Genomic DNA, 25,464 nt, shown 5'->3' with positions numbered 1-25,464 from the left:
CCTATTTCTTCCAGCCTCTTTTTGCTCCTGGCTTCGGAAGAGTTAAGTAGAGGCGATGGATTCCTAGAGCGGAAAAAAAATTTGGGGTTGGAGTTTGGGGGCAGGGGGAAAGAAGAGAGCGCCAAAGGCTCCTCCCATTCCCGGGTCTTGTCTGAATGCTGCATGTTCGAGACGCTGGCAGCGGCGTTTGCAGAAGGGGCTGAGATCGACCCTGCTCTCTCTCCTTCCCCGGGCCTTTCTGGTGTGTGTTGGTTGGGGGGTGGGGATCGGGCCCTTGAGGTCGCCACTCAATGGGCGGGAGGAGAAAAACACCCACCAGCGCAGGGCTCTCCAACCTTGGTCCCTTTAAGACTTGTGGACTTCAACTCCCAGAGTTCCTCAGCCAGCAAAGCTGGCTGAGGAACTCTGGGAGTTGAAGTCCACAAGTCTTAAAGGGACCAAGGTTGGAGAGCCCTGCGCTGGTGGGTTCCTGCTAACCGCCTTGTGCATTTGGGCAAAGCGAAGCTACAGAAGATCAGAGAGGGAGGGAGGAGGAACGCTGGGAAGCCCCCGCCCCAAATAAGAGCCGAGTCGTTCCTGCAGATAAAAGATAGGGTGAGGAGGGGCCGCCTTTGCAGAACAAGCAAGAAGGTCCTGTGCAGAGTTGTGCTGCTTTTTTTTTGTCACAACAGTATATATAAGCATAAGCATGAAAATAACTATATAATATATAAGCATATATATGAGCATGTATGTGATAACTATATTAATTGGATATAATGAAAGGAAACAATAAGACAGGAATGGTAGACACGTTTGTGCTCTTATGCACGCCCCTTATAGTCCTCTTAGGAATGGGGTGAGGTCAATAGTAGAAAGTTTGTGGTTAAAGCTTTGGGGATTTTGAGAAGAGACCACAGAGTCAGGTAGTGTGTTCCAAGCATTAACAAGTCTGTTACAGAAGTCATATTTTCTGCAATCAAGATTGAAACGGTTAACATTGAGTTTAGATCTATTGTTTGCTCTTGTATTGTTATGATTGAAGCTGAAGTAGTCTTCAACAGGAAGGACATTGCAATAGATGATTCTATGAGTTAAACATAGGTCCTGTCGAAGGCGGCGGAGTTCTAAGTTTTCTGAATTCAAGATTTCAAGTCTGGCAGCATAAGGTATTTTGTTGTATTCAGAGGAGTGGAGAACTCTTCTTGTAAAATATTTCTGGACACGTTCAATTGTATTGATGTCTGAAATGTGGTATGGGTTCTAGACAGGCGAGCTGTATTCAAGAATTGGTCTAGCAAATGTTTTATAAGCTCTGGTTAGCAGTGTAGTGTTTCTGGAGAAGAAGCTACGTAAGATTAGGTTTACAACTCTTAAAGCCTTTTTTGCGATGTAGTTGCAGTGGGCTTTGGCACTTAGATCATTGGATATGAAAACTCCAAGGTCTTTGACAGGGTGGGGGTCATCTGTAAGGTAATGTCCGTTGAGTTTGTATTTAGTGTTTGGATTCTTTTTTCCAATGTGTAAGACAGAGCATTTGCTGGTTGAGATTTGGAGTTGGCAAGTTTTTGACCATTCTGACACAAAGTCAAGGTCTTTTTGAAGGGTAGCTGTATTGTTGGTAGTGTTAAATATTTTGACATCGTCAGCAAAGAGAACACAGTTACTTTTAATGTGGTCACAGAGATCATTAATGTATAATATGAAGAGTGTTGGTCCAAGAACACTGCCTTGGGGAACGCCGCTATTGACAGGAACAGGATTTGATATGGCACTGCCTATTTTGACTACTTGTTGTCTGTTAGACAGGAATGCCATTATCCAATTGTGGAGGGGTCCAGAGATGCCGTAGGATTTTAGTTTTAGGAAAAGTTTGTCATGTACCACTGAGTCAAAAGCTTTACAGAAGTCTATGTATATTGCATCTATTGTTTTGCCTTGATCAAGATTTGTAGTCCATATGTTTTTGCAGTGAAGAAGTTGTAAGTTACATGATAATTTTTTTCTGAAACCAAATTGTTTATTAGAGAGTAGATTGATTGTTTCTAGGTGGAGGGTAATGGATTGGTTGATGATAGATTCCATAACTTTCATAACTGACCAGTTTCTGGAGAACCAGTAGTGGAAATTTTGACTAGTTCGGAGAACTGGTAGTAAAAATTCCGCCCCCATCTATTCTCTGCCTCCCAAGTCCCAGCTGATTGGGAGGAAATGGGGATTTTGCAGAAACTTTCCTCTGGAGTGGGGAGCAAATGGAGATTTTACAGTATGCTTCCCCTGCCACGTCTACCAAGCCATGCCTCGCCCACCAAGCCACGCCCACAGAACCGGTAGTAAAAATTTTTGAAACCCACCACTGGTCCCGTGGTCTCCCCTGCTGTGCAGTGGGGGGGGGGAGCAGCTTAACCCCTCCTCCCTCCCCCTTACCTGTCGTTCTAGTTCTAAGTTTGATTGCTGCTTCTCCCTTCCCTGTCCCCAAAACCCCGCCCCCTTTGCAGGCGTTGGGAGGAAAAATCCATCTGGTTTAGTTCCAAGCCGGAAGAAAGACGCTGGAATCCAAATGGACGCTGATTGAAAAGAAGGTCCCATTTATTGGTGAACAGAAAGCTACCAGGGTTTTTGTGGTTTTGGTACAGCTGACAAAACGGGAGTTTTTTAAGATGGGTGGGTTTTTACACCTTCTGGATCATGGCTGGCTCTATAGGCTAAACTTTTATTACCCTTGCCGGCGTACAAGATTGTGACAAAAGATTTACCTGAAAGACAACTATCAACATAATAGAAATTCAGCCCAAGGCAGCAGCCGCCAGAAAGGATGGAGCCTGGGAAATTCTTGGATACCCCATTAGACACAAGCAGCACTTCAAAAAACCACGAAAAACCACACGAATGCTCAGAGTGTGGGAAATCCTTTGCTGGCCGGTCCCTCCTTTTGACCCACAGGAAGATCCATGTGGGAAGTGGATCCAGTCAAGGTTTGGAGTGTGAGGAAGCCTCCCCTGGAGAAAATTCCAAAGATCTCAGGAGCCCCCCTAGACTAAAGCCCTTTAAATGTGATGAATGCGATTTATGCTTTGGTCGATCGTCATACCTTCTTACCCATCAGAAAATCCACACTGGAGAGAAACCTTATCAATGTCTGGAATGTGGGACGTTTTTCCGTGAAAAAGCCACTCTCATAAAGCACGAGAGAACTCACACAGGGGAGAAACCTTACAAGTGTTCGGAATGTGGGAAGAGCTTTTCTCATAAGGCAAATCTTTGTGTCCATGAACAGATTCATGCAGGAATCAAACCTCACAAATGCTTGGAGTGTGGAAAATGTTTCACACAGATTTCATCTCTCCGGAGTCATGAGAAAACACACAGAGGGGAGAAAAATGAAAAGTGCCTTGAATGCGGGAAATGTTTTATCTTGAAATCAAACCTGCTGCAACATCAGAGACTCCACACCGGGATGAGACCCTATGAATGCACAGAATGTGAGAAACGATTTCTAACATCTTCTGATCTCCGGAAACATCAAATAGGGCACCAAGATGAGAAACCGTATAAATGTGGGGAGTGTGGGAAAGGTTTTCTTGAACGAAGGAAACTTGAGAGTCATGAGAGAATCCATACAGGGGAGAAGCCATTCAAATGTGTGGAGTGTGGGATGTGCTTTTCCCAAAAACACCATGTTGCAAGGCATCAGAGCGTCCATACAGGAGAGAAGCCATACAGATGTGGAGAATGTGGAAAATGTTTTGCTCAAAAGGGATATCTTTCAGTACATTATAAAACCCACACAGGGGAGAAGCCATATCAATGCAACAAATGTGGACAATTTTATCGTACTGCATCAACTCTCAGAAAACATGCAAAAATTCATAGAGAACAAAATTTCAAATGTTTATAGAGTGTGAGAGAACATTTGCTGATTAATCTTCCCTTAGAAGTCACAGCCAAATCCCTATAGGAGAGAAGCCCTAGTCTTAATCACATAAATTTAAGCATAATTTTCAAGAAGAACCTCCCCCTATGACTGAAGAGAAAACTTTTTGATCAGTGTGTGCTAGTCAAATCAATTTTTTCTTGTTAACTTATTTTTGTTTCCATTTTTGGATATAAAGTTTATTGTTTCAGGAAATGTTTCCTGATATTCCTGATAAAATAGCTTCCAATTTTATTACTATTGCTTTATAATTATTTTGTTTAGTTGTTATGCACTGAGAGAACTCAACCAATCTCATTGTACATATGTTGTGCACTGACAATAAAGATTTGAAAAATTATATATTTACGTTGTTAGCTATTTTTGTCCATTGGATCTGGATCTTTGTTGATCAATAGGAGAGCTGAAGATTTAAAGATAAGTTTGTAAAAAATGGGATCAGGTAATACAATGAAGATGCACCTGTTTGTAATTGCAGGGACAGTGATAAATCACTCAGGATTAATTGGCATACAGATTACTTAGCACATCACAAGTTGTGAGATGTGTTAACTTTGAATTATGTGATATACAGTTTAGTGTGACTTTTAAATAGAATAGAATAGAATTTTTTATTGGCCAAGTGTGATTGGACACACAAGGAATTTGTCTTGGTGCATATGCTCTCAGTGTACATAAAAGAAAAGATACGTTCATCAAGGTACAACATTTACAACACAATTGATGGTCAATATATCAATATAAATCATAAGGATTGCCAGCAACAAATTTACAGTCATACAGTCATAAGTGGAAAGAGATTGGTGATGGGAACTATGAGAAGATTAATAGTAGTGCAGATTCAGTAAATAGTTTGACAGTGTCAATGGAATTATTTGTTTAGCAGAGTGATGGCCTTCGGGAAAAAACTGTTCTTGTGTCTAGTTGTTCTGGTGTGCAGTGCTCTATAGCGTCGTTTTGAGGGTAGGAGTTGAAACAGTTTGTGTCCAGGATGTGAGGGGTCTGTAAATATTTTCACGGCCCTCTTCTTGATTCGTGCAGTATACAGGTCCTCAATGGAAGGCAGGTTGGTAGCAATTATTTTTTCTGCAGTTCTAATTATCCTCTGAAGCCTGTGTTTTTCTTGTTGGGTTGCAGAACCGAACCAGACAGTTATAGAGGTGCAAATGACAGACTCAATAATTCCTCTGTAGAACTGAATCAGCAGCTCCTTGGGCAGTTTGAGCTTACTGAGTTGGCGCAGAAAGAACATTCTTTGTTGTCCTTTTTTAATGATGTTTTTGATGTTAGCTGTCCATTTTAGATCTTGCGATATGATAGAACCTAGAAATTTGAAGGTTTCTACTGTTGATACTGTGTTGTCTAGTATTGTGAGAGGTGGAAGTATGGAAGGGTTTCTCCTAAAGTCTACCACCATTTCTACGGTTTTGAGTGTGTTCAGTTCCAGATTGTTTTGGTTGCACCACAAGGCTAGTCGTTCGACCTCTCGCCTATATGCGGATTCATCATTGTCTCGAATGAGACCAATCACTGTTGTGTCATCTGCGAACTTCAGTAGCTTAACAGATGGATCATTGGAGATGCAGTCATTGGTATACAGAGAGAAGAGAAGTGGGGAGAGCACACAGCCTTGGGGGGCCCCTGTGCTAATTGTACAGGTATTTGATGTGATCTTGCTTAGCTTCACCTGCTGCTTCCTGTTTGTTAGGAAGCTTGTGATCCACTTACAAGTCTGTTCCGGTACCTGTAGCTGGTTTAGCTTAGTTAGAAGAATGTCTGGAATGATGGTATTGAATGCTGAACTAAAGTCTACAAAAAGGACCCTTGCATAGGTCTTTGGAGACTCAAGATGTTGTAGGATGTAGTGCAGAGCCATATTAACAGCATCATCTGTTGATCTATTTGCTCGGTATGCAAATTGCAAGGGGTCTAACAGCGGATCCGTGATGGTTTTCAAGTAGGAAAGCACTAGCCTTTCAAAGGTTTTCATGACTACAGATGTTAAAGCAACTTGTCTGTAGTCATTCAGTTCCTTGATGGTGGGCTTCTTGGCACTGGGATGATGGTAGAGCGTTTGAAGCAAGAAGGAACATAGCACATCTCTAGTGATTTATTGAAAATATGGGTGAAGATGGGGCCAATTGGTCAGCACAGACTTTTAAGCAAGAAGGAGTTATCTTGTCTGGGCCTGGAGCTTTTCCTGGCTTTTGTCTGTGAAATAGGTTCTGCACTTCCTTTTCTGTGATCACTAGGGGTTGTGAACCCAATGAAATGGGGTCAGTTGTAGGAGGCTTGGCTGTTGTTGGTGTGTCTGAGATGGGGGTTGTGGAGATAGGTGGCTGTAGTTTCCTTTCAAACCTGCAGTAAAACTCATTCAGGTCATCTGCCAGTTGTTGATTACCTTCAGCCTGGGAAGGAGGTTTGCCATAGCCGGTGATATTTTTAAGAGTTTTCCACATGTTTGCTGGTTCATTTGCTGAAAACTGATTCTTTAGCTTTTCAGAGTAGCTTCTTTTTGCTGCTCTGATCTCCCTTATTAGTGCATTTCTGGCCTGATTGTACAGCATTTTATCACCTTTTCTGTAGGCTTCCTCTTTGGAATGTCGTAGCTGCTTAAGTTTAGGTGTGAACCAAGGTTTGTTGTTACTGTATATTCGCAAGTTCCTTGTAGGTACACATAGGTCTTCACAGAAGCTGACATATGATGTTACAGTATCTGTGGGTTCATCCAGGTCTGCAGAGGTATCTTTAAAAATATTCCAATCAGTGCAATCAAAACATGCCTGTAGCTTTAATTTTGCCTCCTCCATCCAGGTCTTCACTGATTTAATTGTTGGTTTTGTGGTTTTAAGTCTTTGCCTGTAAGCAGGTACAAGGTGAATCATGCAATGATCAGAGTGTCCTACAGCTGCACGTGGTAAAGACCGATAAGCATCTTTTAGTGTGTAGCAATGGTCTAGAGTATTCTTGCCTCTGGTGGGACAATTGACATGCTGAAAGTATTTTGGTAGCTCTTGCCTTAAGTTTGCCTTGTTTAGATCTCCCAAAACAATGGCCAGTGAATCAGGGTGTTGGCTTCAGCCTTCATGATTTGGTCAGCTAGAGTTCGTAATGCCTTGTTTACACAGGCTTGTGGTGGGATATAAACAGCAATTAGAAAAGAAATGCTATTTTCAATTGATTCATTTAACCAGGTTTCAGAGAAGCATAGGACTGCTGAATTGCGAAAATCAGAATAGTATTTGTTTAAGAGGAGTATTTCATCCATCTTATTTGCAAGTGAGCATATATTTGTTAGGAAAATTGAAGGCAGAGGAGTTTTAATGCGATTTCTTAGCCAGAAATCTTCTTTCTTAGCACCTGTTTGTAATTGCAGGGACAGTGATAAATCACTCAGGATTAATTGGCATACAGTTTACTTAGCACATCACAGTTTGTGAGATGTGTTAACTTTGAATTATGTGATATACAGTCTAGTGTGACTTTTAAATGGATACCAGGTTGCTTATCATGTGAACCCAAATTCACAATGTCAGGTTATAGTATGTGCAATTAACATTACTATATGTACACTTGTTTTATCTGTAAATTTAAATTTTTAAAGCATATTATTCTTTACTGTGATATTTCATTATTATTCATATACCATATTGTATTCAATGATTTTCTTGCCTATTTCCGTCATTCTGGAAACAATTACCTTATTTTCCAACAAGATATCACTTCAAAAAGTACAGGTAGTCCTTGAGTTCCGATCAGAATTGAGCCACAAAATGTAGGTTGCTAAGTGAAACGAGTTAAGTGCGTTTTGGCTCATTTTTACGACTTTTCTTTCTTGATAAGTGAACAATTGCAATTGTTTAGTTCAGAGGTCTCCAACCTTGGCCACTTTAAGAGTTGTGGACTTCAACTCCCAGAGAGCTTTGCTGGCTAAGGAATTCTGGGAGTTGAAGTCCACAAGTCTTAAAAGTGGCCAAGGTTGGAGACCCCTGGTTTAGTTAGTAACATGGTTATTAAGTGAATCTGGCTTCCACATTGAAGAGATCTCATGAGCCAGAGACACTGCAACTGTGATAAAACATGAACTAGTTGCCAAGCCTGTGAGGTGGTATCAGAGTTTTAAGTTCTATTGCTAAAAGAGGATCCATACCAGAGAGAGACCATACCAGTGTTTGGATTGGCCAAACAATTCACACCGTGGAGAAACCATTGAACCGTTTTTAAAAATCTACATTTAATTTTATGTCATTTTGGTGACAATTATTGCTTCAATTGCCAATTATCATGCCTATTCTTTCCAAACATTAAACAGGCATGTAAAATAGGGTGTACAAATCAGTGGGGTTCAGAATTAAATATAAAGACTGGCTAAAGACAATAGGTAGAACAAACCTCTTTAGAACTGACAATGAATATATCAAAGCACTGAGCAGCTTCTGCCTTTTAGGATCAACCATCAAGAGTAAAGGAAGTAGCAATCAAGAAAGAAGCCCTAGTCCAGCACTTGGTAGAGGAGCCATAAAGGCATTTGAAATCATATTTAAATGCCACGATGGGTCTCTACCTACAATAATCAGAATTGTCTAAGCCATGATCATCTTCCCTATGATGGTCTATGAATAGAATAGAACAGATGGAAAGAAGAGAAAACAAAACAAAACAATGGAATATAAAGCCTAAATATTATTTTAATTTGATATTTTAGTTTAACTTAGTTTTAATTGAATTTTAAACTGTATTAATTTATTTATAATTTTATAGTTTAGGGTTTTATATCGGTCGTTTGACCGTTTTAGTTTTAAATTGGCCGGTTAAATATTTCATTTTAAATGTATTTTAAATTTATTGTGTTCCTATGTGTTTTAATAAGGCTGTACAGCGCCCTGAGTCCTTCGGGAGAAGGGCGGTCTAGAAATCAATCAATCAATGAATCAATGAATCAATGAATCAATGAATCAATGAATCAATGAATCAAATAAATAAATAAATAAATAAATAAATAAATAAATAAATAAATAAATAAATAAATAAATAAATAAATAAATAAATAAATAAATAAATAAATAAATAAATGGAATATAAAATATATAATACCTACCCTCTGGAACGAACTTCCCCCTGGTTTGTGTCAACTACCTGATCTTCGGACCTTTCGCCGTGAATTGAAAATGCACTTGTTTATTCAAGTGGGACTGGCCTAAATTTTTTAAACTTTTTGAATTTTAAATAATTTTAATTGGGGTATTTTTATGAATTTTATGGGTTAAATTTGATGGTTTTAAATTTTCGGCCATTTATAGAATATGTTATTTTAACTTTCTGTTTTAATTTGTATATTGTATTGTTTTTTATAATCTGGCTGTACACCCACCTTGAGTCCTTCGGGAGAAGGGCGGTATAAAAATCTAAATAATAAATAAAGAAATATAACCAATGGAATGAAATGGAACAGAATAGAAGCCAAAGTTGGACTTAAACAAGTAGGATAGGACGAGGACTGATGCCTCTAAACTTTCTCCATTCCTGTTCTCTGGATGGCTCAACTACTACCACTCCCATCACACCCTGCCTTCAAGTTTTTGGGGCACCCTTTCGAGCAGGTTCCTTTGGTGTAGTGGTGAAATGCTTAGAAGCCTGAGGGATAATGTCCCTGTAGGGATGTTAAGGGTGGCATTCCTGTAACTGGCCTTGTGAATTGCCCTGTTTCCTGGGTTGGCATAGAGACCGTTCAGCACCTTAAGATACCTGAACTTCAACTCCCAGAATGCCCCATGCTGACTGGGGAATTCTGGGAGTTGAAGTTCAAGTATCTTAAAAGATGCCAAGGTTCAGAAACAGTGCCCTAGGTCAGGGCTCACCAACCTTTCAGACCGCAGGGACCACTACAGTCATAATTTTAAATCCCGCGGACCACTAATATGATTTTTTTAAAAAAGATAAATAGCATTTAGCGCAATATAAAAATGCAAATGATTTTTCTGCGGACCACCAAAATTTTCTTGTGGACCCACCAGTTGGTGACCGCTGCCCTAGATAGACTGACTTGATGCATTAAACTCCCAAATCTGGTTACAGCTTCGCACCAACCACGGCCAGGTGCCTCTGCCCGGCCTTAGGTCACCTGTGGAGGGAGGGATGTTGTACACTACAGACCTTGGTGCGAATCCTGCTAGCCCCTCCCTCTCCCCTCCCTATTTCATCAACCTTCTTCTTGCTCCCGTCTTCGAAGGAGTTAAATCGAGGCGACGGATTACTAGAGAGGAATAAAATTTGGGGTGGAGTTTGGGGTCTTGTGGGGAGGGGAATGAGAAGGAGGAGTGGGGGGGGGGGGAAAGAAGGGAACGCCAAATGCTCCTCCCGTTCCTGGTCTCGTCTGAATGCTCCCACGGGCGGATGCTGGCAGCGGCGTTTGCAGAGACCCTCCGTATCTTTCTGGTGTGTGGGGATGTAAGGGGGGGAGCAGTGGGAGGGACGTGGCGGGGGGGAGATCGGGCCCTTGGGATCCCCACTTAACGCGGGGACACCCGCTTGTGAGTCTCCCCCCCCCCGCCCCGCCTTGTGCATTTGGGCAAAGCGAAGCTGCAGAGGAGCAAGGAGGGAGGAAGAGCGCTGGGAAGCCCCCCCGACCCTCCCAAAAAAAGGATCCGAGTGGTCCCTGCAAAGAACAGGCAAGGTGGGGAGGGGGCGCCTTTGCAGAGCAAGCAAGAGGGTCGGTGGTCTCCCTTTTTCGCTGCCTTGGCGGGGGATGCAGCATCGATCTCGATTTCAGGTTCGATTGCTGCCTCCCTCCCCCCTTGCGAGATTAAAACTCCACGCGGGTGTTTAGTGTCTCACTAGGGTGTGGATCGGTTTTATGGGGTGTTTTTTTCTTTCAAATCCGCCTTTAATTCTCATATTGCCCCTTTATTTTTAGCTGTTGGCGCCTTTTTCTTTCCTTTTTCAAAATCCCATCTTGCTCCTCATGAGTTCTAGGTGACTGGGCGGGGTTCGAGGGGGGGAAACGCATAAGAGCAGTAAGTAGTTCATTCAGCCAAAACAAGCCTTCCTCATAATATCTTTTAATTTATTCCCCTATCCAAGGGTAAACCTGAAAGGTAGACAGGTCAGGGTTGGCCCCGGGTCATCCAGAGTTTCTATAGCTGAAGGTGGATTTGAACCCACCTCTCTATACCTCCCTCCCTCCCTCCCTTCTTCTGCGGTGGCACAGTTAAAGTGCAGTAATGCAGGCTACTTCTGCTGACTGCCGGCTGCCTGCAATTTGGCAGATCAAAATCTCACCAGGCTCAAGGTTGACTCAGCCTTCCATCCTTCCGAGGTGGGTAAAATGAGAACCCAGATTGTTGGGGGCAATATGCTGACTTTGTAAACCGCTTAGAAAGGGCTGTACAGCACTATGAAGTGGTATGTAAGTCTAAGTATATACTTTCCTTCCTTTCCTCCTTCCTTCCTTCCTTCCTTCCCCATATAGGAAGAGGAAATGTGTCACAAGGAAGCCAGGATCAATTAGTCATGATGGGATGGAGCTCATAACTGCAAAAACACAGAATAAGCAAGAAAAAGGGAGAAGAAATGGGTTGCTTATACTAGCCTGACCTCTCCTTCCTCCTCTTTTGCTTCTACGAAGCCTTAATCTTTTGCGTTGCCTGTAGGTAGTCCTCGACGTACAATTACATTTGGGGACTGGAATCTTGCTTGTTTAGCAAAGTGGTCATTATGTGAGATATCACAGGACCGCTTTGCTCAAGCAATGTCATTCTGCACTCACAATTGCAGTTGTTAAGTGATCTCGCTGGTCGTTAAGTGGTAAGGTAAGAAGCCTGGATTTTCCGAAAGGAGAGGCCACGTGCAGAGAGGCCTGGCACAGTCTGCATTTGACTTGAGGAAGGCCTGGGGAAGCTTAGAAATGCTTTCAGGACAAGTTGCTTAGAAACGGTATGGAATGTGCGGCTTGGAAAATGGTACAAGGCTGCAAAGGCCACCGGTCTGAGGATTAAGGCCGCATTCCTCAGTGGAAATGATGGCACTGGACTGAAGTCCAGGACTGATGTCAGTGTTGTGTCTGCGCCCCACCGAGCCGGGCCTGCTGCCAGAAAGTGACTTGGACAGTGAGGGGGAAGGGCCATCAGGACTTACCTTGGGAGCACCGGCTTCCCTGGCTCAGCTCCAGGAGCCAGAGGCAGGCCAGGTGGAGGAGATAACGAGGCCTCCATCCCCAGACTCTTTCCCCTCCCAGGCCACGCCTCCAGACCCGGCTGATGGCAATCAGGCCTGGCTGGACCCTAGGTTTCGTAGGCAGGAGAGGCGGGAACAACAGAAGCAGGGGTGGGGCAGGCCCAGGAAGTGCTGAGTCATGGAGCCACACCCCACAGGATATAAAAGGCAGCCAGAGGTGCTGTGTCTCTTTGTAACAGGCAAATCCACTGATTAAGAGCTGAAGTTTGTTTCTGGGTGACTCACCAGCATCGTGGAAGATAACGGGGGCTCTTGGCAGACGATGGTTATTCTGTTGCCAGAGCTGATACTGCCGGCTAATTAAGCCATCACTCGGACGGAGGCGAGGGAGGACACAACAGTCAGTGGCAGCTAGCTGAAACGACTGAAGGCCCTAGGCCAGGGGTAAAATGCTCCCAGTTCAGACCGGATCGCCTAATCCAGTAGCGATGGCGGCGGGTAGTTCAGAGAACTGGTAGCAAAAATCCCTGCCCCCCTGCCCCAGCTGAGCCGTGCGATCATCAGGGTTTTTTTTTACTTTTAAAAGCATTTTTTCTTCGGCCGAAAAATGTTTTTAAAAGTAAAAAAAAAAGCCTTTGATGATCATGCGGCTCAGCTGGGATTGTCAGAACCCTTTAAAAGCATTTTTTCTACGTCTTTGGCCGAAGGGGTTGTAAAAAAAAAAGCTTTTAAAAGGCTCCTCTGGCGATCCCAGCTGAGTTGCCTGATCGCCAGAACCTTTTAAAAGCATGTTTTCTACAAGCTCTTCGGCCGAAGAGGTTGTAGAAAAAATGCTTTTAAAAGGTTTTGGTGATCATGCACCTCAGCTGGGATCGTCAGAACCCTTTAAAAGCTTTTTTTCCTCTGGCGATCCCAGCTGAGTTGCCTGATCATCAGAGGCTTTTAAAAGCATTTTTTTTACAACCTCTTCGGCCAAATAGGTTGTAGAAAAAATGCTTTTAAAAGTAAAAAAAAAAAAGTTGGCCACGCCCACCCAGTCACATTACCCCCACCCCACCAAGCTATGCCCACAGAACTGGTAGTAACAAATTTTACATTTCACCCCTAGCCCAGGCCTCCACTTCAGGCACGCCCTGGCATTTCTGCCCCATAATATGGCCAGCTGGGGTGGCTAAGGCTTCTGGGTGTGGCTGCAGCTTTGCACCACCATTGCAGTTAATTCCTGCATGGCCTGCACTAGACCTCCTGGGTCTTTCCCGATCCCTTGAGGCACCCTCTTCACTAAACCACCCACAAAATCACTTAATTTCTACAACAACAGAAGAGTTTGCCTCCTAGAGATGTGGGGGCTCCATCACTGGAGATTTTGTCTATGGTGTTCTGAGGTCCTAGAGAGGGGGTTACATTGGAAGACCAAATGGTCCCTTTCAAGTCTAGGATTTTGTGATTCTTTACTTTTCTCCAAAGGGAATACTATTCTTCATTTCTTTTTCTTTCTAACAGTGGAGGAAAGATTGTGATCAAAGATTTATCTGCATGACAACGATCAACCAGCGGTAGAAAATCAGTGCAAGGCAGCAACCACCATAAAGGATGGTGGACTTGGATCTTTTATCAGACACAACAAGCACTCTGAAAAACCACAAAACAACCCATGAATGCTCTGAGTGTGGGAAATCCTTTGCTGGCTGGTCCCTCCTTTTGACCCACAAGAAGATCCATGTGGGAAGTGGATCCAGTCAAGGTTTGGAGGGTGAGAAATCCTTCCCTGGAGAAAACTCCGAAGATCTCAGGATCCCCTCTAGACTAAAACCCCATAAATGTGAGGAATGTGACTTATGCTTTGGTCGAAAGTCACACCTTCTTAGACATCAGAAAATCCACACTGGGGAGAAACCTTATCAATGTCTGGACTGTGGGAAAATTTTCCAAAAGAAAGCCAATCTCAGAAACCACGAGAGAATTCACACTGGGGAGAAACCTTACAGCTGTGGGCAATGTGGGAAGAGCTTTACTCAGAAGGCCCATCTTTGGATCCATGAGCAGATTCATGCAGGAATCAAACCTTACAAATGCTTGGAGTGTGGAAAATGCTTCATCCAGAGTTCAGCTCTCCGGAGTCACGAGAAAACACACACAGGGGAGAAAAACGAAAAGTGCCTCGAATGCGGGAAATGTTTTACCTGGAAATCAAACCTGGTGCAACATCAGAGACTCCACGCTGGAGAGAGACCCTATGAATGCCCAGAATGTGAGAGACGATTTGTAAATTCTTCGGAACTTCAGAGGCACCAGAAGAGGCACAAAGGGGAAAAACCTTACAAATGTGGGGAGTGTGAGAAAAGTTTTCTTACTCCAAGAGAGGTTCAGAATCATGGGAAAATCCACACAGGGGAGAAACCCTACAAATGTGAGGAGTGTGGGAAATGCTTTTCCGAAAAACACAACCTTGGAAGGCATCAGAGGCTCCACATGGGAGTGAAGCCATACAGATGCGGAGAATGTGGAAAATGCTTCGCTCAAAACGGAGACCTTTGGAGTCATCATAAAACCCACACACGGGAGAAGCCATATCAATGTAACGAATGTGGACAATTTTATCGTACCACATCAAGCCTTCGAAGTCATGTGAAAATTCACACGGGGGAGAAAAATTACAAATGTTTAGACTGTGGGAGAACATTTGGTAAGTCATCTTCGCTTAAAAGTCACAGCCGAATCCATACAGGAGAGAAGCCCCATAAATGCTCGGAGTGCAATAAATGTTTTTCTCAGAAAAGTACTCTTGTAATACATCAACGAATCCACTCTGGAGAGAAACCGTATAAATGTTCGGACTGTGGGAAATGTTTTGCCCAACCTGCAGCATTTCACAGGCACACCCGAAGTCACGCAGGAGAGTGACCTTACTCTACGCAGGAGTGTGCAGAGGGTGAGAAAACATTTCACTCCAAATCAAAGCTAAAATGCATCAGAAACCCCATAGCAGATATAAATCCCTTCAGTTGTGAACAAAGAATGTAATATTTTTTTCAAGTCATACATTATACTATTCATTGGGAACTTCACACAGTGACAGAGGGTAATTCTACAATTGCTTGGTACGGGCAATATGTTTTTCCTAGTTTTCTTGAACAAAGTGGTTTTATAAGCCGAGGACTACCTGTGAGGAAACCTTGCTAAATCCTGAAGTGTTCACAAAAGAACGTAATTGTATAAATGCTTGGAATATTGCAAAACACTGACTTCACTGATACCTCTGGAGCAGGGGTGGGTTCTGCTTACCTTTACTACTGGTTTGCAACGGGGCCATGCGTGTGCGCTTGTTTCATGTGTGTGCACTTCTGCGCATGCGCAGAAGCTTCCTGATGACGTCCAGGTCAGTGGGCGGAGCCTCCCACCGGTACTTGCGAACCGTTCCAAACCGGGGGCAACCCAGCACTGCTCTGGAGGCTGTAAAGATCCACAAGAAAAAAAAATTGTGCATTTGGGATGTGGGAAATATTTTTCTGGAATGTCTACTTGGTCTGCAGATAAAAATGCCCTCCAGTTAAACCCTCCAGGTGCTCGGACTATTGGACACTCTTTCCGGGTGACAAACTGCATTAGTGCCTGGTGTGTGAAAAATCTGTTTTCTTGAAATGAGACAGTTGTTGTGATACATTTGTAAGCCCCCATAGAGAGAAAGCCTAGAAATCTTAACATTTTCTCCTGTAATCTTTTCAAAGAACACAAAGCGGTTCATAATTGCAGTGAAGTGAGAAAAAGGTTCCCAGACCTGGGTATTATTAAAAAAAATGGTTGTGATCTAGATCAGGGGTCTCCAACCTTGGCAACTTTAAGACTTGCGGACTTCAACTCCCGGAGTTCCTCAGCCTTCCGCAAGTCTTAAAGTTGCCAAGGTTGGAGACCCCTGATCTAGAGGAGGAAAATATCCTTCAGATGTCACTTGAGCCTCCGGGTCTGTTTTGCCCCCTTATCCGCCCTCCGTCCTCTCGTATTCACAGTGGAAATTGTTATGTATTTGGACTTTAGGAGGGAAGTTTGGGCGGGAACAAGCATGCTTTCGATTATCCGAGACTCCTTGCAGTTCATTTGCTTCGAGGAAACACTCGAAACGAGCTATGTACGACCCCCATTTCTCCTTGGCAGGGTCGAATGGCGCTGGCGGTGTATAGCTAGACATTGCTATATATCCGCTCCCGATACTGGCTGGGTTTTGCGAATCCGTTACTCTTTCAGCTCTTTTCCTGGTCTCACTGCCTCAACATCCCACCTTCGTCGCCAATGTTAGGTTTGGGCAATGAAGAGGCAGGAGATGATACAAGTGACAACAGCTCTTTAGTTTATTGTGACCCAGCAAAACCAAACAGGCAAAAACCCCTCTTTAAATACTATTTTGGCTGAGGCATCAGCCAATCAGCAACATGCTTGTTCCCGCCCAAACTTCCCTCCTAAAGTCCAAATACATAACAGAAATAACCCCAAGAGACCTGGGCGGCCAGCTTGGACAGGAAATTCTCTTTTAAGATTGTAAATTAAAACTTTTTAAGGTAATTGGTTTACTGTTTGCCTGTCTTACTTACTGTAAATATATTTACTTATATAAAACTGCTGATTCTTGACAGTATCTCTGACTCAGTTTGGATACCAGCTGTGCAATTCCCTGACCACGAAGATGCACCTGGCCGCAATTGCAGAGAGTGAGAAATCACCCACTGGGATTAATTGGAGCACAGGTTACTACCTTGTTGGCGAACCCATGGAATGCGTGCTGAAAGTAGCATGCAGAACCATCCTGCGCAGGATGCATGGCCTTGCTGGCTCCTCTTCCACGTTCCAGTGCACACATGCGCACCAGTCTGCTAGTCTTCGTGCATGGCAGTGCCGAAACCCGGAAATGTTCTGTCACGCATGTGCGCACTGGCACACAAACTTCTGGGTTTCTGTCATGCGCATTCCTGATGGCCAGATGTTCAATGGGCATGCCTCCGCGCTCGAGGTTTGGGTGCCGGCATGTGTATGCACGACGGAACACTACTCTTCTGGTTTCGGTACTCCTGCACGAGGACCAATGAGGTCGTGCAGTCCAGATGGGATGGTTTTGCATGCCATTTCCGGCACGCAGGTCAACACGCGGTGACGTGAAAGGTTAGCCATCACTGGGTTACTCAGTATGTACACAGCAGGTCGTGAGAAGCGCAATTTTGAATTGTGTAATATTCAGTTTAGTGTGAATTGTAAATGGATATCTGGTTGCCTTTCATGTGACCCAAAATTTAGTTAATGTCAGGTTACAATGTATGCAATTAAGGTTATTATATGTACAGTCGTTTTATCTATAAATGTAAATTGTTTTAAGCATATTCCTTTTCTTCTTTACTGGGAAATTTCATTATGATTCATATACCATATTAAACATTTTTCTTGCCTATTTCCAGCAATCTGGAAACGATTAGCCTATTTTCCATAGGAATATCACATCAAATATTATAAATTTAATGTCATTTTTTGGGTGGAATTCATTAATTGCACTAATGAAGACTACCATATCTCCTCACTTGCCCTGAACTGTAGTTAATTCTCTTCTCCTGTGTCCTCTATGAACTGGCATCTCATCCCCAGCCCATGACAAGGTTGCAGGAATTGGCATCTCCAGAGATTCTCATTAAAAGAAAAAAAGAATCTAGTGTTATGTGTGAGAGAAAAGTTTCAGCTATAAATCGAACCTTAAAACTCCTTGGAAACTCCACACTGAAGATAAACCCATTCAGGGCTCCTGAGTATTGAAAGAGCTTCAGTACAAGCAAATCATTCATTTACCACCTGAGGATTCACACCGGAGAGAGGCCAAACCTGTGTTCAGATTGCGGGAAGAGTTCCAGTGTGAACTTAATATCTCACATCTCATCAAACAATTCACACCGGGGATTTTTCAATTCTGCATTTATTTTTAGCTTATTTTGATATCAATGATTGTTTCAATAGCCAACTCTCAGGCCTATTCTTTCCAGACATCAAACAGGCAGATAAAACAAGCTATGCAAATCAGTGGAGTCTAGAATTAAATATAAAGAAGACTGACTAAGGACTACAGGTAAAACAAACCGTTTGAGAACTGACAATGAAGGTATCAAAGTAGTGAGAAGCTTCTGCCTTTTAGGATCAACCATCAAGAGTAAAGGCAGTAGCAATCAAGAAATAAGCCCCAGTCCAGCACTTGGTAGAAGTACTTGTATAGAAACTTGTATAGAAAGGCAGGGGTGAAATACAGCAGGTTCTGGGGAACCAGTAGTGGAAAATTTGAGTAGTTCAGAGAACCAGCAAGTACCACCTCTGGCTGGCCCCAGAGTGTGGTGGAAATGAATATTTTGCAATATCCTTCCCCCAGGAGGGGAGGGAATGGAGATTTTGCAATATCCTTCCCCTTCCATGCCCACCAAGCCATGCCCACAGAACCAGTAGGGAAAAATTTTGGATAAAGGCCTTTGAAAAAATCTTTAAATGCCATGATGGCTCTCTACCTACGATAAAAGTAATTGTGTAAGCCATGATCATCTTCCCTATGATGTTCTATGAATAGAAGAGAAGAGATGAAGAGAAAAGAAAAAAGAAGAAACAATAGAATATAATGTATGTAGACTATAGAATGGAATGGAACACAATAGAAGCTGAAGTTGTACTTAAACAAGTAGGATAGGACGAGGACTGATGCCCCTGAACTTTCCCCATTCCTGTTCTCTGGATGGCCCTAGTACTACAACTCCCATCACACCCTGCATTCAAGTATTTGGGGCATCCTTTAGAGCCAGTTTCTTTGGTGTAGTGGTGAAGTGCTTAGAAGCCAGAGGGATAATGTCTCTGTAGGGATCTTAATGGTGACATTCCTGTAACTGGCCTTGTGAATTGCCCTATTTCCTGGGTTGGCATAGAGACCATTCTCCACCTTAAAACACCTGAACTTCAACTCCCAGAATGCCCCATGCTGACTGGGGGAATTCTGGGAGTTGAAGTTCATATTAAAGATGCTAAAGTTCAGAAACAGTGCCCTAGATAGACTGATCTGATGCATTAAACTCCGAAATCTGGTTACAGCTTCGCACCAACCAGGGCCAGGTACCTCTGCCCGGCCTTAGGTCACCTATGGGGGTGGGTGGGTTCAGATGTGCTGCATATACACCGTCTCCGACATGACTTGAGTTTAACTCATAGAATCATCTATTACAATGTCCTTCCTGTCAAAGACTACTTCAGCTTCAATTGCAACAATACACGAGCACACAACAAATTTAAGCTTAATGTGAACCGCTCCAATCTTGACTGCAGAAGATACGACTTCACTAACAGAGTTGTTAATGCCTGGAATACACTACCTGACTCTGTGGTCTCTTCCCAAAATCCCCAAAGCTTTAACCAAAAACTATCTACTATTGACCTCACCCCATTCCTAAGAGGTCTGTAAGGGGCGTGCGTGCATAAGAGCACAAGCGTGCCTACCGTTCCTGTCCTATTGTTTCCTTTCTTTATATTCAATTAATTTAGTTATTACATACTCATACTTATATATATATATATATATATACTGTATAGTTATTCATGCTTACGCTCATATATACTGTATGACAAAATAAAAATAAATAAATAAATAAATAAATAAATAATAAATATTCTGCCTGCCTGCCCCCTCCTTCCCCTTTTCCCTCCCTATTTCATCAACCTTCGTCTTGCTCCCGTCTTCGAAGGAGTTAAGTAGAGGCGCTGGATTCCTAGAGCGGAAGAAAAATTTGGGGTTGGAGTTTGGGGGGGGGAAGAGAGCGTCAAAGGCTCCTCCCATTCCCGGGTCTCGTCTGAATGCTGCCTGGTCGGGAGATTGTCAGCGGCGTTTGCAGAAGGGGCTGAGATCGACCCTGCTCTCTCTCTCCCCCCCCCGGGTCTTTCTGGTGCGTAGTGGAGTGTATTTGGGGTGGTGGTGTTGGAAGGAAAGGTGCGGGGTGAGGATCGGGCCCTTGGGGTCCCCACTTCACGGGTGGGGAGGAACACCCGCCGGTGGGTTCCTTCCACCCGCCTTGTGCATTTGGGCAAAGCGAAGCTGCAGAGGATCAGGGAGGGAGGAAGGGCGCTGGGAAGCCCCCCACCCTAAATAAGATCCGAGTCGTTCCTGCAGTTAAAAGATTGGGTGAAGAGGGGCCGCCTTTGCAGAAAAAAGCAAGGGGGTCCGTGGTCTCCCCTTTTCCATGCCGTGGGGGGGCAGCTTAGCCCCCCCCTCTCGCCCCCTCGCCCCTCGTTCTGGTTTTCATTTTGCCCCCCCCCCCGCACCCTTTGCAGGGTGAAAACCTCCAGGGCAGGGGTCTCCAACCTTGGCAACTTTGCAGGGTGAAAACCTCCAGGGCAGGGGTCTCCAACCTTGGCAACTTTAAGCCTGGTGGACTTCAACTCCCAGAATTCCAGCTGTCTGGGGAATTCTGGGAGTTGAAGTCCACCAGGCTTAAAGTTGCCAAGGTTGGAGACCCCTGCTCCAGGGTGTATTAAATGCCTTAAGGCAAAACCATCTGCTTCAGTTCAAAGCTAGGAGAAAGACGCCTGAAACAACATGGAGGCTGATTGGCAAGAAAGTTTATTGAAGGGAAACAGACACAAAGACACAACGGGAAATTTTGGGTCAGCTGCACCACTAGCTAGATGAGTGCCAGGATTTACAGGTCCTGAAATACTGTATGTGTGCGTGATGAATGAGGTTGTGTTCTGAAAGGGTGTTGGGCAATTCCTATTGTGGCTAAGGTTTTTTTTTTTCCTGTGCTGGATCTTGGGAGAGGGGCTGCTGCAATAATCCTACCATTCGGCTTTTGTTAGCGGCAAGCAGTATCCTGCCTTGAATTCATTTCTGCCTGCAGTCTTTGCTTTGCATATGAATAGAGCCATTCTGGATAGTTGGCTGCTGCCTCTTTCAATAAGCTCTTTATCTCCTTAAGGGCTGGCAGCTGCAGTGAGCTCTGAAGAAACAGTGGGGGCTGCATTCTGTCTTCTTTAGGGAAATATAATATTCTGCCTTTTTAAATACTTCCTAATATATTTCATTCTTCTGGGATGGGCGGGTTTGACACTTGTTGGTCTGCAGAAAAATTATTTGCATTTTTTATAAATCAGTTGTCCTCAAACAATGACCCCAGGGCCGGATACCTGCAATGAACATTTGTGTTGCTGCAGAGAGTGTTCCCCCTTCAGGGTCTTTTTGCGTGGGTGGGGGTGGGGGGGCAGAAATTCCGACTTTGGGTCTGCTTCAGCTTCCTTTAGGCAAAGGCTGGAGGGAAGTGCCGGTGGTGGCGAAGAGCCGGAGGGCCTCGTTTCAGTGGGACTGTATCATGGCCTGGAACTGGCTGACCATCTCAGCCCGCTGAGCCTCCAGGTGCCGGTACCTGGCCTTGCACTTCCGCAGGTCTTCCCGCTGCTTGGAAAGCCTATGCTCCTAGTCCTCAGTGAGGTGCTTCTGCTGAGCCTCCTTCTCGGTCAGATCCAATTTGAACAGAGCTGTTTGGCCAACTCTTTCTCATGGTGGCTGCTTAGCTCCAAACAACTGCTTCCTGTTGGGGAACTAAGGAGCCTGGGCGGGCAGGCGAGGAGGGGCTGGGCGGGGAGGGGCGAGTAGAGGCCTGGGAGGTGCCCCTCAATGTGAGTGACATTGAGTTGACCATGCCCACCCAGTCACTTGACTATCTATCTGTGCCCACCCAGCCGGTCATTAGGCAGATCATATTAGTGGTCTGCGGGATTTAAAATTATGAATTTAGTGGTCCCTGAGATCTGAAAGATGGGTGAATCCTGGATTGTGAGAGCTTCCTGATCCCTCCCAAGTCTCAGATATTGTGACTCTCTATCTTTCTCAAAAGGAAATATTATTCTGCATTTCTTTTTTTTTTCTAACAGAGGGTCAAAGATTGTGACCAAAGATTTACCTGCAAGATAACTCTCAACAAAAAATAGAAATTCAGCCCAAGGCAGCAGCTGCCAGAATAGATGGAGCCTGTGAAACTCTTGGATCCACTGTCAGACACAAGCAGCATTCCGAAAAACCACCAAAAAACACACGAATGCAGAGAGTGTGGAAAATCCTTTGCTGGCCAGTCCCTCCTTTTGACCCACAGGAAGATCCATGTGGGAAGTGGATCCAGTCAAGGTTTGGAGTGTGAGGAAGCCTCCCCTGGAGAAAATTCCAAAGATCTCAGGAGCCCCCCTAGACTAAAGCCCTTTAAATGTGAAGAATGCGACTTAAGCTTTGGTCGATCGTCATATCTTCTTACCCATCAGAAAATCCACACTGGAGAGAAACCTTATCAATGTCTGGAATGTGGGACGTTTTTCCGTGAAAAAGCCACTCTCGTAAAGCACGAGAGGACTCACACAGGGGAGAAACCTTACAGCTGTGGACACTGTGGGAAGAGCTTTTCCCAGAAGATAAATCTTTGTGTCCATGAACAGATTCATGCAGGAATCAAACCTCACAAATGCTTGGAGTGTGGAAAATGTTTCACACAGATTTCATCTCTCCGGAGTCATGAGAAAACACACAGAGGGGAGAAAAACGAAAAGTGCCTTGAATGCGGGAAATGTTTTATCTTGAAATCAAACCTACTGCAACATCAGAGACTCCACACCGGAATGAGACCCTATGAATGCTCAGAATGTGAGAAACGGTTTCTAACTTCTTCTGATCTCCGGAAACACCAAATAGGGCATCAAGATGAGAAACCGTATAAATGTGGGGAGTGTGGGAAAGGTTTTCTTGAACGAAGGAAACTTGAGAGTCATGAGAGAATCCATACAGGGGAGAAGCCATTCAAATGTGTGGAATGTGGGATGTGCTTTTCTGATAAATACAACCTTGCAAGGCATCAGAGGGTCCACACAGGAGAGAAGCCATACAGATGTGGAGAATGTGGAAAATGTTTTGCTCAAAAGGGATACCTTTCAGTACATTATAAAACACATACAGGGGAGAAGCCCTTTCAGTGCAATGAGTGTGGACAATTTTATCGTACCCTAACAACCCTTAAAAAACACGCAAAACTGCACACGGGGAACAAAATTTCAAATGTTTAGAGTGTGGGAGAACATTTGCTGATTCATCTTCCCTTAGAAGTCACAGCCAAATTCCCTTAGAAGTCACAGGAGAGAAGCCCTAGTCACATAACCTTAAATTTAAGCATAATTTTCAAGAAGAACCTCCCCCTATGACTAAAGAGAAAAGTATTCGATCAGTGTGTTCTAGTAAAATCAAATCTTTCTTGTTAGCCTTTTATTTTTGTTTTCATTATTTCATTAACAAGTTATTATTCCAGGAAATTTATAATGGCTTCTAATTGTAATTATTTTGTTTAGTTGTTACAAGGGGGATTTAAGATAAATGGGAAGGGGGATTATATACTTAGGTCGTTAGCTATTTTTGTCCATTGATCTAGATCTTTGTTGATCAATAGGAGAGTGAAGATTTAAAGATAAGTTTGTAAAAAATAGGATCAGATATACAATGAAGATGCCCCTGTTTATAATTGGAGAGAGTGATAAATCAGACACTCAGGATTAATTGGAGTACAGGTAATTTAGCACGTACATTGCAGGTGTGTAACTTTGAATTGCGTAATATTCAGATTAGTGTGAATTTTAAATGGATACCAAGTTGATTATCATGTGACTCAAAATTCATTTAATGTTAGGTTACAATATGTGCAATTAAGGTTACCATATGTACAGTTGTTTTATCTATAAATTTAAATTTTTGAAGCACATTCTTGTTCTTCTTTACTGTGATATTTCATTATTATTCATATATCATATTGTATTCAATGTTTTTCTTGCCTATTGCCATCAATCCAGAAACAATTACCTTATTTTCCATCGAGATATCACTTCAAATAGTACATGTAGTCCTTGATTTAGGACCACAATTGAGCCACAAAATGTAGGTTGCTAAGTGAAACATTTTTATGTGAATTTTGCTCATTTTTACGACTATTGTTCCCACTCTTGTTAAGTGAACCATAGCAAGTGTTTAGTTAGTAACACGGTTGTTAAGTGAATTTGGCTTCCCCATTGACTTTGCTTGTCAGAAGGTCACAAAAGGGGATCACATAACCCTGGGACACAGAGGTGGGTTTCAGTAGGTTCTGATCAGTTCTGGAGAACCGGTAACAGAAATTTTGAGTAGTTTGGAGAACTGGTAAATACCACCTCTGGCTGGCCCCATCCCCATCTATTCTCTGCCTCCCGAGTCCCAGCTGATCGGGAAGAAATGGAGATTTTACAATATCCTTTCCCTGCCACACCCACCAAGCCACACCCACAGAACCGGTAGTAAAAAAATTTTTGAAACCCACCACTGCCGGGACATTGTGACCGTCATAAATATGAAACAGTTGCCAAGTATCTGAATTTTGATCATGTGACCATGGATATGCTGCAGTGGTTGTAAGTGAGAAGACGGTCATAAGTCACATTTTTCAGTGCCATTGTAACTTGTAACGGTCACTAAATAAATTGTTGTAAGTTGAGGAGTACTTGTAGAAATTGAATGGGATATTTTTGTGGGATTCATTAACCTCACTAAACGAGACCTAACTTAACTCTTTGCTTGCCCTGAACTGTGGTTAATTCTCTTCTCTTGCGTCCTCCGTGAAGTGGCATCTCATCCCCAGCCCATGACAACGTTGCATGAACTGGCATCTCCAGAGGTTCTCATCAAAAAGGAGAACATCCAGTGTTTTTTGTGTGAGAAAATGTTCAGCTATAAATAAAATCTTAAAACTCAGTGGAAACTCCACAGTGGAGAGAAACCCTTTCAGTGTTAATGTCAACCTTCCCAACATCCAGCAAAGAAAAAGTCTTCTGGCCCACTGTTCAGGCAAAATTAAACTTTACTAAAGCCAAAGTTGTTACAAAAGTGAAGCTGGATCTGGTATTTTCACATACAATTAATTTTCTCTTCTCCCCGGACATCCCCCCCGTGGCCAGTTAATACCCAATTGGGTGGTTGTATATTGTTTGGGTAATGAACACGCAATTCAGAGTCGTGGTGGCGCAGTGGTTACAACAGTGGTTCTCAACCTGTGGTCGCGACCCCGTTGGGGGTCGAATGACGATTTGCCAGGGGTCGCCTAAGACCATCGGAATATGGAAGTATACTTGTGAGTTGAAGAATGGTTGACTCCAATGGTTGACTCCACAAGCCAGCTGCAGGCTCTTCAAATCGCTAGCCGAATTCAGCTTCAGGCGCGATGAATTAAAAAAGAGAGAAATCTGCTCTGATGTCTCCCTCTCAAGCCAGTTGCAATCACTCCCAATCGCTAGCCTAATCTGGCTTCAGGCGCGATAAACTTAATATGGGAGGA

The 25,464-nt window shown here is 43.5% G+C and overlaps 2 protein-coding genes across 5 annotated transcripts; both read left to right on the top strand.

The window, feature by feature from the left end:
• Window positions 1–126: 126 nt before the first annotated feature.
• Window positions 127–24,528, top strand: LOC131191925 (zinc finger protein 501-like). 4 transcript variants are annotated; one of them, XR_009153604.1, is made up of 3 exons: window positions 127–241; window positions 2,478–4,355; window positions 23,600–24,528. XR_009153604.1 is itself a non-coding variant. In XM_058170564.1 (2 exons), exon 2 carries the CDS (start codon window positions 13,679–13,681, stop codon window positions 14,987–14,989), a length of 1,311 nt encoding a protein of 436 aa, XP_058026547.1. In that variant the 5' UTR covers window positions 165–241; window positions 13,589–13,678; the 3' UTR covers window positions 14,990–15,913. The 4 variants fall into 4 exon arrangements, 3 of the variants coding, with proteins under 3 accessions (XP_058026547.1, XP_058026546.1, XP_058026548.1); XM_058170564.1 differs by lacking the exons at window positions 2,478–4,355; window positions 23,600–24,528 and adding an exon at window positions 13,589–15,913 and having other exon boundaries at window positions 165–241; XM_058170563.1 differs by lacking the exons at window positions 127–241; window positions 2,478–4,355; window positions 23,600–24,528 and adding exons at window positions 10,238–10,348; window positions 13,589–15,913.
• Window positions 19,905–23,607, top strand: LOC131191927 (gastrula zinc finger protein XlCGF17.1-like). Its single transcript, XM_058170573.1, has 2 exons — window positions 19,905–20,025; window positions 22,007–23,607. Exon 2 carries the CDS (start codon window positions 22,097–22,099, stop codon window positions 23,177–23,179), a length of 1,083 nt encoding a protein of 360 aa, XP_058026556.1. The 5' UTR covers window positions 19,905–20,025; window positions 22,007–22,096; the 3' UTR covers window positions 23,180–23,607.
• Window positions 24,529–25,464: the final 936 nt, after the last annotated feature.

This window comes from Ahaetulla prasina, chromosome 2 (assembly GCF_028640845.1).
Source record: "Ahaetulla prasina isolate Xishuangbanna chromosome 2, ASM2864084v1, whole genome shotgun sequence".
NCBI classification, from domain to species: Eukaryota; Metazoa; Chordata; class Lepidosauria; order Squamata; family Colubridae; genus Ahaetulla; species Ahaetulla prasina.
The sequence above is the reverse complement of the archived record's forward strand: the minus strand, read 5'-3'. Positions and strand labels throughout refer to the sequence as shown.

What these genes read in the sequence shown, in the direction of transcription:
- LOC131191925 (XM_058170564.1), top strand. Translation starts at nt 13,679, where the DNA reads ATGGTGGACTTGGATCTTTTATCAGACACAACAAGCACTCTGAAAAAC.
- LOC131191927 (XM_058170573.1), top strand. Translation starts at nt 22,097, where the DNA reads ATGGAGCCTGTGAAACTCTTGGATCCACTGTCAGACACAAGCAGCATT.